The sequence below is a fragment of the Phymastichus coffea genome, unplaced genomic scaffold (genome assembly GCF_024137745.1).
Source record: "Phymastichus coffea isolate CEN01 unplaced genomic scaffold, Cenicafe_Pcof_1.1 PCOF00132, whole genome shotgun sequence".
Classification (NCBI taxonomy): Eukaryota; Metazoa; Arthropoda; class Insecta; order Hymenoptera; family Eulophidae; genus Phymastichus; species Phymastichus coffea.
This window is the reverse complement of record NW_026706943.1, coordinates 189,143-203,514: the sequence shown is the minus strand read 5'-3', so window position 1 is coordinate 203,514 and position 14,372 is coordinate 189,143. Positions and strand designations below refer to the sequence as shown.

The 14,372-nt window shown below is 40.1% G+C and overlaps 2 protein-coding genes across 2 annotated transcripts; both read right to left on the bottom strand.

Moving 5' to 3' along the window:
• Nucleotides 1–5,205: 5,205 nt before the first annotated feature.
• On the bottom strand, nt 5,206–10,362 carry LOC131671661 (serine/threonine-protein kinase meng-po-like). The gene is made up of 2 exons (XM_058948270.1): nt 9,913–10,362; nt 5,206–8,097 (listed from the first exon to the last, which is right to left on the bottom strand). Exons 1-2 carry the CDS (start codon nt 9,979–9,981, stop codon nt 6,886–6,888), a joined length of 1,281 nt encoding a protein of 426 aa, XP_058804253.1. The 5' UTR covers nt 9,982–10,362; the 3' UTR covers nt 5,206–6,885.
• Nucleotides 10,363–12,020: 1,658 nt separating this feature from the next.
• On the bottom strand, nt 12,021–13,973 carry LOC131671667 (osteocalcin 2-like). The gene is made up of 2 exons (XM_058948277.1): nt 13,355–13,973; nt 12,021–13,098 (listed from the first exon to the last, which is right to left on the bottom strand). The coding sequence occupies exons 1-2, from the start codon at nt 13,506–13,508 to the stop codon at nt 12,857–12,859; spliced, it is 396 nt and encodes a 131-aa protein (XP_058804260.1). The 5' UTR covers nt 13,509–13,973; the 3' UTR covers nt 12,021–12,856.
• Between the last annotated feature and the right edge of the window lie 399 nt (nt 13,974–14,372).

Genomic DNA, 14,372 nt, shown 5'->3' with positions numbered 1-14,372 from the left:
TATCATTGACACACTTAACGTGGCAACGAACGTGAGCTCGTGACATAGGGATATACTGAATTGGGTGAAAATATATAAAAGTCTAGGCAGGGTATGACGCATCGCTTCGCCTTGAAAATTCGAGGCGAGCGGCGCGATGGTTGTACGCGCGCGTACGCATAGTTTTCCTGAGGGATATCGGCCTACACCACAATCAACCGCATGTGTGTGACGTCAGCCGTCGTCGTCGACGACGAAGCAGCGCTTTTTGTAGCGCAGCCCTATAACGCATCTACGTGAGCATTTTCATGAACCGTCACCTTTTTTATTTTCTTATTTTTGTTTTTCTTGATCAAGACTTCATGGTCAAGACTTTTCTAGATCCGTTATGAGTCTACCCTGCTAGATTTCAATGAAATCTTGATTTTCCGATTCTTCTGAGCAGTTGCTTAGTGATCTACTTGTGGATGTTTCTATATCCACGAAACTTTATGCATTTGACAATGTCAGATTACTGAGTGAAACTAACTTGCATTAAATTTTAATACTAAAATTATTATTTGTAATTTTTTGTTTCCAATAGAGATTAACTATCTGAGATTCAAGTATCTAATTGAACCGGCATATTTCTTCTGAAAAATGTTCGAAAAGTCTAGAAAAAACATGTGTATACATAACATTGGTAAACTTGTAAATTGTTATGAAAGTTTGACATTCTACAAAAAGTACATGGCCATTACTCGCACACGCTTGTTCGTCAAGAGCTTTCTATTTAATTATCTCTCGTGTTCAGCGATGGTCGTCAGTGCGTGCACAAATCCTCCATAATTCAGTTATATTTTTACAACGAATTTTCAAAGTTTCCTGATAATTCTATTACCGATTTCAATCTATTTTTGCTATGAACAACCGACCACTTTAGCGGTTCGAATTTAAAAATATCTTGTAAATTTTAGAAAAATTGAGTGGCGGTCTAGGAGATTCGGAAATGAATGAAACTGACCTTGCGACGGTAAAAGGCCTCTTTCGCGTGAAAACCAAAGAAAAGAGTGAAAGAGGCAGCTAAAACAAAAGTGGAGCTCTGCAAAAAGTACGCTCAAGTAGGCGCGCGCTTGACAGCCCGCGGAACTGTTATAGGCGTTTGCAGGTAGTAGCGTTAATCGTGATATATTCTTTATTTTTGGCACGCTCTTATTTTCGGTTAGTCTGTCGTTTCGCGAGAACCTCTGCACTAATTCCAAGTCGGCTGCTGAATACGCGGAAAGTTCCACTCATTTACAAAATAAGAATTACAAGACCAAAGTGGATGTGCGTACGAGAGATAATATATATACGCTTATATGTTGGCTGCTACGAATATACGATTCTTTTTTTCTGCGACTAAAATATTGTCAATGGAACACACTATCTGTGTAGTAATATTCGTACATCTCCGATTCGTATTTCGTCCTTTCGTCGACCATTATCGATCGTCCTTTTTTTAGCCAGTCGTAGCCGTTCTATTTTTAGACAAAACCGCCTCAATTCTCTGGGAAAAGCTCCAAATGTGTTGAAGCCGGGCTCGTCCTTTGCTAAGTTTTTCTTTACTCAGACCTCGTCTGATTTTTTATTATATATTAGGGTTCGAGTGTAATATATCACGCGACAAACATTTTTCTTCGCGCCACAACATTGGAAATTATACTTAATGCTTGATTTCTGGATTTTATTTTGCCCGAGCTTTTTGAAATATACGAGAACGCCATATAAATAAATCTACATATAATCAGCAATAAATTTGAGTCTATCGGTTGTATATGTTCGACTGTATACTTCTATGATTATTTGAAAGTTGTGGCTTATAATTCATTTGGATTACCTGAAACCAAAAAAACGATTAGGTAAGTAAAAAAATGTTTTTTAGGACAATCATAATTGCAAACAAATGTTTAATAGATACAACTACAGTGAATAATTAACAATTATTATTAAAGTACTACCGCGAATTTGCGTTTATACATGGCACGATACAAAATATTATTTATCGAAGATTTTATTGAATTTTGAGCAATAATATTTACCATATAATGTACCAAAAACGCATTATCAAACCGATGCATTGTTTTTATTGGAAACAGACGAAAATACTTTCTCCACGTCACTAAACATACTCACTAACTACTTAGTCATCAGTGTTTTTTATTTTCTTAAGACTTAAATACGAGTAGTCTGGAAAGAAGGGAAATTAAACCGAGACAGATTGTCTACGTCTTCGGAGGAGGAACCCAGTGGAATAAATATTGAGCTTACAGTCTTATCGCTACATTCTTTTTATAACGTCTCATCGCGAGAGCGGTTTTGGCATCATCGCTTGTTTCCAGCTTGAATCTGATTCTTCAATCGTGCCAAATGGGCGAAATCGAAATTAACACTTTTTGAAAAATTTAGATACGTCCGTAAGAGAGTCGAATTACAAAATATACGCAATAATAATCAAGAATAATCATATTCCTGACAAGAATAATCGAATCCAATGATTCAATTGGGAGTTCTCGCGGCGCGGTACACTTAGGTAAACTTGAGGCGTAGTTTGATGTTTTCGTGGGCAAACAATAAAATATATTTAAAAAAAAAAAACAATACACTAAAGAGAACGCGGCTGAAAATAATCATTGGCACGTTCGAGCGTTTCTCGAAGGAGTGTAAAAATTCGTGGTTATTGGACTAAAAATAAAGACTGGAAAAAAATACGTCTCGAGACTCGCGAATACGAACGCGTATAAATTTTGGTGTCATCTTCATTGCGCACGTAGCATACTAGCAGAGGCGCAGTTGGGAGCCCATAAAACCGTTGAAAAGCCGTAATAAGCGAGCGATATGTGAACGGCCTTTAACTTTTCGGTCGCCTTGCCTCGTTGCGCGCCTGACATAATATACACATCGGGGGCGGACGCGCGTTTGACGTCAGAGCGAAAACACGAGAGGCAGAGCACACTTGATTCGCTGGCCAAGCGCAATTAACAGGTCGCCGCAGTTTGACACCCCGAGTTGTATATTGTCGTCGCTCTCTATATGTCCCGTGCAATATTTCAACTCGTCAACTATATAGAACGTTGTCCGTATATGAGGCTGGCTATAAATAGCTAGACTCACCACGGAAATAGTCTATTCGCGGAGGGCGTTGGACCGTGCAAGATCGATCGCAACGTGACTCGCTCCCCCGAGGCGCCTGGATGCTCCTTACGATTAACGGAATTTTACAGGCTCGGCCGACAAACGAACAACCGATCGTCGCGCTCGGCCCTTCGCAAACAGTTTTCACGGCAGAGACACGTATCCAGCCGATGGTGCGTTCACTTTTAGCACAGTTCCGTAACACTTGTTTGTCACGCTGACACCGGTATACATATCGAGGGTGCGACTTTGACAGATATTTTTAAACAAGCTTTCAAGTTTATGCATTTATTGCCGAAATGTAGTTATAAATTGTATAATTACTCGTTCCACAATCAAATCAAATATCCATTTCTCGTTTCACGTCCCCTTCGATCAAACATTGCTTCTACTTCCGTCTAATTGACATTGATTTTGTTACGTTGGAATCGCAAAATTCGTTGCATGCTCGCGGTCTATGTAGGTGAGCTAAATTTTCGCGTTCATAAAATAATTGTAACTCGTGGAATTACGATGTTTGAAAAATCACGACTTGGCATTATTCGAAATACTTTGGCTTTATTTATATTCAAAAACTAGATGACCTACTTTTGAAAACTCCATTAATATATGTAGGAAGTGGAAGTCGACTATTAAAAAGTTTGATGAATTTCGAGGAATCACAGATACGGCGAAAAGAATATTTTTGAAATAGCTCAATAACCTATATAATGTCAAACTCCCACGTACACGTTCGCAGCCGAATTGCGATGTAAGATCGCGACTTGTTTAACTTGGCTTGAGTTTGCTGCGAAAGATGAAAAAAAAATTCAAAAATACGTTAGTCGACATTAGAAAAGCCCCGAGGAGATTTTCAACTTTTTGATGTATCGTGAGGATGTGCGAAGGGAGCCAATCGGCGCGACACTACTTGGGCGACACGCGCGATTCTCGCTAACAATATCGCGGCCCCTCCCGAAATAACTGACCGCCGACTGAAAATACGAAGAACGTATGCACGCGCACAATTATAACGTATTTGGCAACTGATATGAGGCTGTAGTCGACATGCAAAATGGAGAAAGAGACAGAAGGTCTAATCTCGGAGGTCGTTGCTTTGTCTTGTTTACGACCTGTATTCCACACTGGCGACATGCTGGCTAAGCGTATTCAATTCGTATATTTATAAGTTGCAATCAATCTTATACTATGCCTGTCATTATTTTAAGCATTTTCATCTTTTATTAGTATACGCAAATGTACACTTATTTTTGCAGTGCGTTTATGTGAACTCTCTGTAACATTATCATGATAACAAGTAGTTACATGCTAAGATCCCTTACGCTATATCATTTACGGTTTTTTTAATCTGTAAATTTATGATGGACTAGGTCAATGCATTTTTTATAATCTGTTCAATATTGTTTTGAATTATGATTGTCGAAGAAAGAATTTTATTGTTACGTTGTTGAAAAATAGATACAAAAAAAGCAGATTTCCAGGAGAAAGTTATTTTTGTCAAAATATTTTTAATTATAATTATTTTATAAACATAATAATAAATATCATTTTTTGTCTGGAAAAAGAAAGTCAAATAAAATAGAAGTGATTAGTTAACATCTATCTTTACTGAACCAACCACTGACAATTCATTCTGGTCTTCAAAAGAATAGCAATACAATCCATACATTAGTTCGCAGTATCACGTCAATAATTCAATTAATTTCTTTCTGAAAATTGTTTTTCAGCATGAGTTCGGAGAAGACTCTTAAAATTTATAGTTTCTCGATTTCAGGAAAACTGTTTTTAATGTTGATTTTATCCGAAAGCCATTAGTTTAGTGAAAACGTATACATGTAAAATGATAGTTGTATTAAAAACTGTTGGCATAATACATGAATAATTGTACTAAATTTATTATTCCATTTAAAAAATATTGCTGCTTCTAATCTGTTGAAGCCGCCGAAATGTTCATTTCTTTTGATGACTTCTATAATTCTATTTCAAACCATCAATTAAATGGGAGAAAGGTTTTGACAGAGGATAGTTTTAAAGAAAATATTTCATAACTCAATATTTTAAATATTACCAACATTTATTTTCTATATATACAAAAGGCTTATTCATTTTTTTAATGACAACTCCTAAGTTCTCTTATCATTTATTCTTCACTTGCATATTTCTATATGTACACAAAATTTATTACTATTTATTACTATTTACATTGGCATACGGCATTACAAAGTAGAAATAAAATGACTAGTTTCGAGGTAAAAAAAATTTTTTTTTTTCAAAATCACATGAGTGGTTGACTAAAGTTCCTTTTCATCAACATTTAGTTGTATAAACGTAAATGTACGTACGTAGGCTTTATAACAATTTTAGTACAACACGTATACAGTTAATATTCATACACACGAAAATGTGAAGTGGCAATTTTGAATATAGGTGGTGTTCCTTTCATTTACATTTGAGTCAAAGTTAAATTGCCTGAGTTGGATTAGCCTCTACATTTATATTGAGGTAACACGTATATTAATTAACCGCTTGAGTGGCGTTCCAAAAAGTTTTCTCATATTGCGTTTGTAGATTTTGTTTTTTGTTAAAAAATGTTTTATTACAATTAGATGAAATATAAATATGAAATTGTCTTTAATTTTGTTTCTCTTGTGAAATTTCTTACATAAAAAAGGATAAAATTCACTCTATATTGCATAAAATGTATGAAACCGCCTTTGCTTTATTAATTAGTGATATTAAATATGACAATATTTCATTACAAACGATCACGTTCATCAAATATCTTGTGCATCCAATCTTTTTTAATAAATATTAAAACTTGGACCCAAAGTCAATGTTCCACAGTTATTTATTCTATTTTAATGGTATTTCCACAAAATATCAATTTTAGGGAGTTTATTTGGTATAGAAATCAATCGTTATTCAAAGTCATAGTACTATATCTCAATGTTTTCAGTAATACTCAGTGATTCCTATTTAATAGTTTTGTTATTCTTAATCATAAGGTAAAAACAACATTCTTAATATCATATTACTGTCACATTTTTACATGTGATTCACAATCTTACAAAATTGAATGCAGTCCTCGAGATGTGTGATTTATTATTGTTTCCCTGTATTTTTAGCAGTCTTAGTACTGCCATATTCATGCTTGTTTGGTACGCATGTTTTACAAGTTTATAGGAACGAAGTGTTTGGTTGAAAACGAGCATCTAATGTTAACAAGGTTGCTTTTGTCAGCCACAGCTTTCATGAACGCGACGTTGTGCGCCTCTTTCCCAAGCGTTATTACTTTATTAACAAATGAAAATGTGCCAGCAAATAATTTTAACGTAGATTTGGTTCGACTTACTATAACCTTGCCGCATTGAAAAGTTTATTGTCTTTGATTGTTAGTAAATCGATAGTACCGACACGACTACTATATAATATACGCTGTAATAATTCCAATGCGCAGGCACTTGTCAACTAAGCAATAACTCACCCTTTTTCCTTTGATCAAGGAAAACTAAAGTAATATACCTGTTAATCTCACTATCAAATATCTGGTTGCCAGATGGAACTAAATGGGTGAAGAGCTTGAGTGGATCTGTGCGCGGACTGAAGTTGCTAGTATCTATTTGGCACGCGCTTGTCTGGCAGTCAGTCCGTAAAGTCGGCGCAGTCGGAAGGTAGGCCAAATTCGATGCAGCTGTATCGACGATCACTGCGAGGAATTTTGAGACAAGGCTCGCTGGACCACCTGGCCAAATCTCAGATGGAGCCGCTGCTGAAGCTGCTGGAGAGCAGGCTGGAGTCGGCCAGGCTGGAGTCGCACTGCATGACCCAGTCCCAGACCCTCTTGGTCATGTCCTTCTGGTTGAGGGTGGTCTCCAGGCCGTAGCTGTTGAGCAGTTTCTTCAGCTTGTTCTTGTTCTCGTCGAGATTGCGGTCGTCGATGATGGTGTCGAGGTAGAGCAGACTGTCCGGCCTCTTGGTGAAGCTCTCGGCGGCTGCGGCGGCGGCTGCGGCTGCGGCGGCCGCGGCGGCTGTGGTAGCCGCGTCGACAGACGTGGAGGTGGCGCTGTGGCTGATCTTGCCGACGAACCAGCCGTCCTTGAGGTACTTGTTTATCTCGGTGACGAGGGGCCGCTTGTCGGGCTTGTGCTCGAACACCCGCCTGAAGTAGCGCAGCAGCCTCGGGGTGAAGCGCCGGAAGTTGGGGGGAATCTTGGCGGTGCGCCGCTTGGACCAGCGCTGGAACACCGAGTAGTCCGGGTCCTGGATGAGGTCGGCGCTTTGCCAGGGTGGATTGCCCGTCAAGCAGACGAACAGCAGGATGCCGAACTGCCAGCAGTCGGCGCTCTTCTTGCAGGTGTACTTCTCGTTCTTGATGATCTCATAGATTTCCGGCGGCAGGAACTGCATCCAGCTGCAGCGGATCTTGCTAACGAGGCTGCCCTCGCGCTTGGTGCTGCCGAAGTCGCAGAGCTTCACCTTCGACATGTCCTGGGCGAATACCAGCACGTTCTCGAGCTTGACGTCGCGGTGGGTGAGCTGCTTCGAGTGTACGAAGTCCAAGGCCGAAGCAAGCTGCGAGGCGATCTTCTTACAGACCTCCTCGCCGAGGCCACCGGCCCTGACGTTGCCAGCTAGGTCCCCGAACGGCGCGTACTCCTGGGCGAACACGTAGCAACTCTCGGCCTTGAAGGCCACCGCGTACGAGCAGAGGATGTTTGGGTGGGGGCTCAGGTGATAAGAGTAGTGGAACTCCCGGAAGAAGTCCCTTTCGCTGGTTAGCTCCTCGTGAACGGCCTTCAGCACTACCTGTGTCTCGGTCTTCCGGTGGCTCGTCAAGTACACCTTCGCGAAGCTGCCCTCGCCTAGGATCTTGTCAATGTGGTACTCCTTGGCCAAATCGAGCTCCTCCAGAGGCATCTCCTGTACCTTGTGGATGCTCGACTCCTTTTTCTCGTGCAGCTTCATCTGTAAACAGACGAGCGTTCGTCTACATCATTAACTGCGTATCCTCGTCGCGGCATCGATCCGAGCGCGAACTCGATCAACGACAATCATCCCTTGACCCAATGACCTTAGTGCCGAGGTAACGCAAGCACGCATACGCGACGTAGTTTTTTCCTTCTGCATGTGTGCGTGCGATCGTTAATGCAGGCGAGAGGGGCACGCGCGCGACAGGGCAATATACGTCACTGGCTACGTCAGTGTGGCGCAGGGCTGTGTATATAGACCTCAGCTCGATCAAGGCACCGTAGAGCCAAGATACGCCAATCGACTGTATATAATGCATCTCGACGGAATCAATGTTCACACGCTTCATTTACATTTTCATCCGGCCGAGAACAATTCCAATCACAACTCCTCGCTCAACCACAATCACATCTCTTCCGACTCATTCAACCTCTTTTTCTGTCTGCTGAATATCGATCGCCTATTTCAACATTGCATGCATCCGTTGATATTCAATTTTGGCGCTTAACCTAGCATTCATAATTTATTTACTGAAAATGACGTTAGCCCTACGAAGTGACTAACCGTTATATTATTTAGACACAATTTTAAATGAACGAGTAAATCTTCGGAAATAAAACTGTAGCCGTCATATTTTAACTTATGCTATAGTAAACTTTACAATGTGGGCTGATATGACTGAACGAACCATAAAACCGGGTTTGAAAACTCATTTAGACTTCAACTTTTTTCAATAACATCCTTTGAAAATTAGCAATCTAATGGCAGTGTTGGTTGGAAATCTTTGATATCGTTTTAATCTAGCTCAACATAACTGATAATTTAACAAAAAACAAAATTAGATTATTATTATACTAACAAATATAGGACAAATTTATCGAAATAGTCTATATCATCATTTTGTCGTTAACTCAATCAACAAAAGCTTTCAGATTACGTTGTAACCGTAGTTACAAAAAAACAAACATTTCGCTTGAAGACGATTATACGTAACGAGTTTTATCTCGTTAAATTGTAATGTTTTATCAGTACTCGACAAGTAGATAATGAAGGTTACTTTGCACGTAAAGACTTTAATTTAATTTATTTTACTTAACAGCATTATTAATTAATTATTTAATCAATATCATGGTAGTACTTGGTGTTCAATGATTTTACGAATAATCCTTCATATTATTTCATTACCTTTGCAAATCAGAATCCATTAGCAACTTTAGTTAATATTACAAAAATACAATGTCAGTTATTAACATCGTCTTTTAATTGACTGAAAATTTCAATGAATTGAACTCATTAGAACTTGTTTATTATTTCTACAGACACGATTCCGGTTACTCTTCAAATATGCAGAGTTAAAATCGAAGTATCTATTAGCTTCATCAATAATAAAAATATTAATAGTCAATAATTAATCGAAAACGATGTAAAATAACGGGCCGTATGATAAAATAGCTCGATGAAAAATGGAACAATAAAGAATAAAATGAAAGAATAATAAAAGTAAGAGAACAAGAGGGAAGTGTCTAATCTCGAAAAAAAAATAATCTCAGCGAAATGTTGACTTTATGTTTTAAAGCTTGGAACTTTTGTCCAGTTAACACCAGTTCTTGGCGTCTGTCATGAGTTAGTAGACAATAAGTATATATAACTTTTGTTTGTCAGGTCTATTTTAACATGAGCGAGCGCGTCCGGCGAAAAGCTTTCAACAACCAGTTTGCCATTGTTTTCCGCAATTTATTAGTTTGAACGGACGACAGTGAAGGTAGGAAGTACTGGCTTGCCCGCAAGTAAAGTGGCGTCTGTGGCACTCACCTTGTGCGAAGATCCTTCGCAGGCTCGTCCGCGGAAAGAAGAGTCCTTGGATAGCGTTAGGATAACCATGGGCTAAACTTGCTAATAACTGAAAACTCGGTAATAGTAGGAAATATGGCACACTCGTAAATACAGAAGCGCCCGATTGGCCGACAGGTGTGTTTACTCGTTATCTCTCGCTCGAATGACTGCGCGATAGATCACGCTCTCGACACTGTTCGACACACTGTGCTTACATTTTCGTGGCGGCGCGGCAACTCACTCGCGTCTGGAGGCGTCGCGACGCCCGGCCGCCTTTATATACCTCAGCCGGCTTGACGGCGCAAGCGCCTGCGCCCGTACGGAGCTTTCTCTTTGTGCACTTCGACCAGTTGAATGCAGCATTGCCAGCTATACGTCACGCGCGCATGCACGCGCCATGGCGGCAAGAGCTTTTTCTTTTTTATGATACCTCTCCCGCGCTTGTGACCATAATACACCCGACGGCTACACCTGAGTGCGATATGTTTCAAATGCGCGGCCAAAGTCAATATTGTCATGGATGTTTATCAAACCCGTTCAATTTTACTTGGAATCCGATCTCGTAAACTTGTCAATCAATGTTTTTCTTAACGATGTTCAAATATTCCACGTTCGCTCAGAAATTCGAAACAATAAACACACACCTAATGAATTGACCGACCGGAGATGGGTAATTTTCCACTTGGAACAATTGTAACTCTCCAGTGATATTTCACGATCGTTGTTATTTAAATAAAAGCTCGTCCCGCTAAATGGACGGGCAGAGACAAAATAAGATACGTTACTTCTTATATATAATTGCGCAATTTCAATAAAGTTTTCTCGCAAGCCCATAATGCAGTGCTTCCTTGAATGCAATTCTAGTTGAAATTGCGTAGGTGGCTTTGTCTGCGCTGAGAGCGTCAGCGAGCGCTGATTTTGTTATTCGCTAGTTCTGAGCCTAAAATCCTCGCACTCTTTCGAACTAAAAGTGGATTACCGTGTGTTTGCACGAGAGAACGTTTATTTACATTTGCCATCAAGTTTTGCGATCGATGCGAATTTCCCATTTGCTATACGACTCTTATTATCCGTTTGATCTTACGTGATTCATTTAATATTCTCAATTTATTAGATGTAACAAATTATAGGTACTATTAATAGTCACCACTAGGAAAGTTAGGCGAAGCCAGTATTTAACCATCGTAAAGTGGTTTATCAAATTTTTGCTTGGCTCTAAAATCGTGCTTCGATTTAAATTTTCATCAAAGCATTTTCATAGGAGCGACTAACGCGGAAAGGCGCTTATTGATGCGAATCCGAATTTGCCATTTGCGACGCTTTTTCGGTGACGCCCACGTAGAAATAGATCGAGTCGCGAGGGGAAAAAAGGACGCGAAAAGGAATTTCTCCAGGTGTCGCAAATGAGAGCAAGAATAAAAAAGGAGCCGATGAGAAAGAAGTAGGAAAAAGCTCGAGGCACAAGATTGGCGACGAGTCCCGAGCGAGAGGGAAAGAGACGTAGGCGTGTCCTCGTATCTCACGACTACACTGGTCTATAGTCGCAAACTATACATAGCAGAAGAAATAGATAATGGCACTCGCTGTGGGCAAGGGCAAGTGGGCACACATACTGAGGACAAAAAAAAAGGGAATACTATTCGCACAGCTCGAATGCGGACTCCTATTTTTTCCCTTCCGTCGCCGCGGACTTACGATGTAGACTACGTATGACCATTGTCTATATACTATGACGTAAATTTCTTTTTCATGCCTCAGTTACATGTCATGCATACTTTTTACGTAATATATGTTTATTTTTATAACACTACTATCCCCATTCACCGCTGTTTGTATAGCTACCATAATAGTGCCACATAATCGCGTAAGGAATCCTTTCAAATTCCTACATTTTCACAGTATGCTTCATCAACTTTTTATGCACTTACTTTGTTTTCATCAGACATACGCGACGGATATTTTTAAGCCCAACAAGTAATACGATGCTTGTTAAGTTTTAACTCGCTCGTTACTTATTTGCGTTCTTGTATTCCAGTTTTCGAAGTTAAAGTTAATCTAGCCATTACGTAAAAGAGTCAGATAAATAAAAATAAGACGCCAAAGTTTTCGTGCTTCAAAATAAGTTTTAGTGTACCATAAAAAAAAATCTACATATAAAAAGTATAAAATGGCTCACGCTAAGACGCGAGTCGAATGCTGTTTTATAATAATAAAATTAATCTAACGATTATTCGCTTTATAAATAAACTAGTCTTGACAAATAAAATTATTAAAGTTAGAACGATTCGCGAAAAATCATGTGGCCGAATAAAAGAAATGGGTAAAACTCGCGTGGGACATTAACGAAGCAAAGTGATAAGCTCGACGGCGTTAAAAATAGGAAGCTTATTAGATGACGGGCGAGCCGGGAATGCACTTGAAAAAGTTTAGGAACGCAGAACAGATTAGGGAGGCTATAATCATTAAATGTGTCAACATTTATCGATCGCCAACTTGGCAGAGCGCGCGCAAGCCCGTTCGCCGTGGCAGCGTTGTTAAAGCGCCACCGGCTGGAATTTTCTGGAACAATGGACCACGAGACCGAAGGCTGTAATCCATACAGGTTGCCAACGGTAGCTGTCAATAGCCCGATGAAATTTCCATCCCGCTTAAATGAACAAGTTATTCTTGCGACTCGAGTTGAAAATTTTAAGGAATGCCTGCAATTACGAGCGAATGTTTGGCGATCGACTTAAAAATTCATTGAACTATCGATCGGGCGAGCAATACGAACAATCGAGTATCAGAGTCGCATATACAAGTGAGTCGGGCAACGAGTTTGGATAATAGCTGAGCTGGTCTGGCTTGAAGTGTGGCAGGGACAAGGCCGTTCTAGAAGCAAACGACAGCCTGGCAGCAGGTCTAACAAAAAGCGCACTTGTTGCTATTCGTCCGAATCGAGACTCGTTGAGTCGGAATCGCGACTAGCGGGGGTCCATGAGCTGTCCGTAGAGCAGTCGGATTCCGAGCACGACTTGCTGGTCGTAAAGAAGCTGTCGCTCGAGTCCTCGCTGTTGTAGGAACAGCTGTCCGACGAGTCCGACGAGTCCGTTGACGAGCTGCTCGTGATGTTGCCGGTAGTCGCACTGCTGCTGCTGGTGCTGCTGCTGCTACTGCTGTTCAATACTGCAAAGCGACACGCGATTATTGGCAGACTCATTGTTTTCGTTGCCCCGCGCTCAAGCAGCGCTCTATTTATTCTTGACGTTGCATTTACGCGTATTTATGGAATGTTCAAACGGTCAATGTCAAGCTCATTGAGCGAACTTTCCACGCTTCCCGTAATATTTACATAACGTTATCGCTTGCAACCTCATAAAGCCGATTGACGCTGGTGCGACATCGTGAAAGCTCGCAAAGCCAGCCGAAGAGAAGGACTTACGAGCCAACAAGGCGTTGCGTTTGCATTTTTTGCACATATGCTCCCGATTCCTGCGAATTCGTCTCCGATTAGGCTCGTCAATCTCACTGTTGTTGCTGTAGGAATTTCGCTCGGAATCACTCGAACGTTCCGAGTCAGCGTCCGAACGTGACATGATTCTCTTTAAGAACAACAACTACGCTGCTCAGCTTCCTCTTCTTCTGTCCACTTTCTGTCTCCTCTTCTTCTCCTCGATCTCCGTATACTCTTTTCCACGCAAGTACACTCACTGCTTATTCTTTCTCTCGATCACTGGCATTAACTGAGATATATTTTCACGGGCCGAATGCCTCTCAACCGATTCTGCGAAATCCTCTAGCCCGATTTGAATTCGACGAATCACCAAACCGTCTGTAAGCGTCATGCCATTGTCTGCGCGCGCAACCTACATAATAACTATTCGTTAAATTCCTCTCATTAGCGTAGTTCATCAAGTACAACTTCAGTTTACTTTTCGAAATTAACGTCAGCTTATTTATTTTACTATTTTTTTACGCGAGTATTTCACTGAATGAATAAGGCGCTACCTTCAGCATCCTGCAAACGTTACGTAAATAAACTATCGAATATTGACGTACTCGCGACTGACGTCATAATCGTGTAAGCTTTAGCGTAATATCCAATGGATTACTGTTGTAATCAGACGATCTGCATATTAATAGTGCGTTCATTTGCAACTTCACTCATCAATTCCAACTCAAATATTCATTGTAAATACAATTGTATCCTTTTCTAATATTTAACGGCGAATCCAATCACTACAATTTTTCAATTTTTAGGTAAAGAAAAGTTAAGCATCACTTGATAGATGATGATTATTTTTCTATCAACGTACACTCCGTTGTTCAATTTCGTAATCGTTCAAATTAAAAATAATTTTTCTACTTAATCTCGTTCTCTTAGAATAATTAAAAACAATAAAGTTCAAGTAATATAATGAAATAATTCAAAGGACTCGAATAATAAAATGCTATATTCC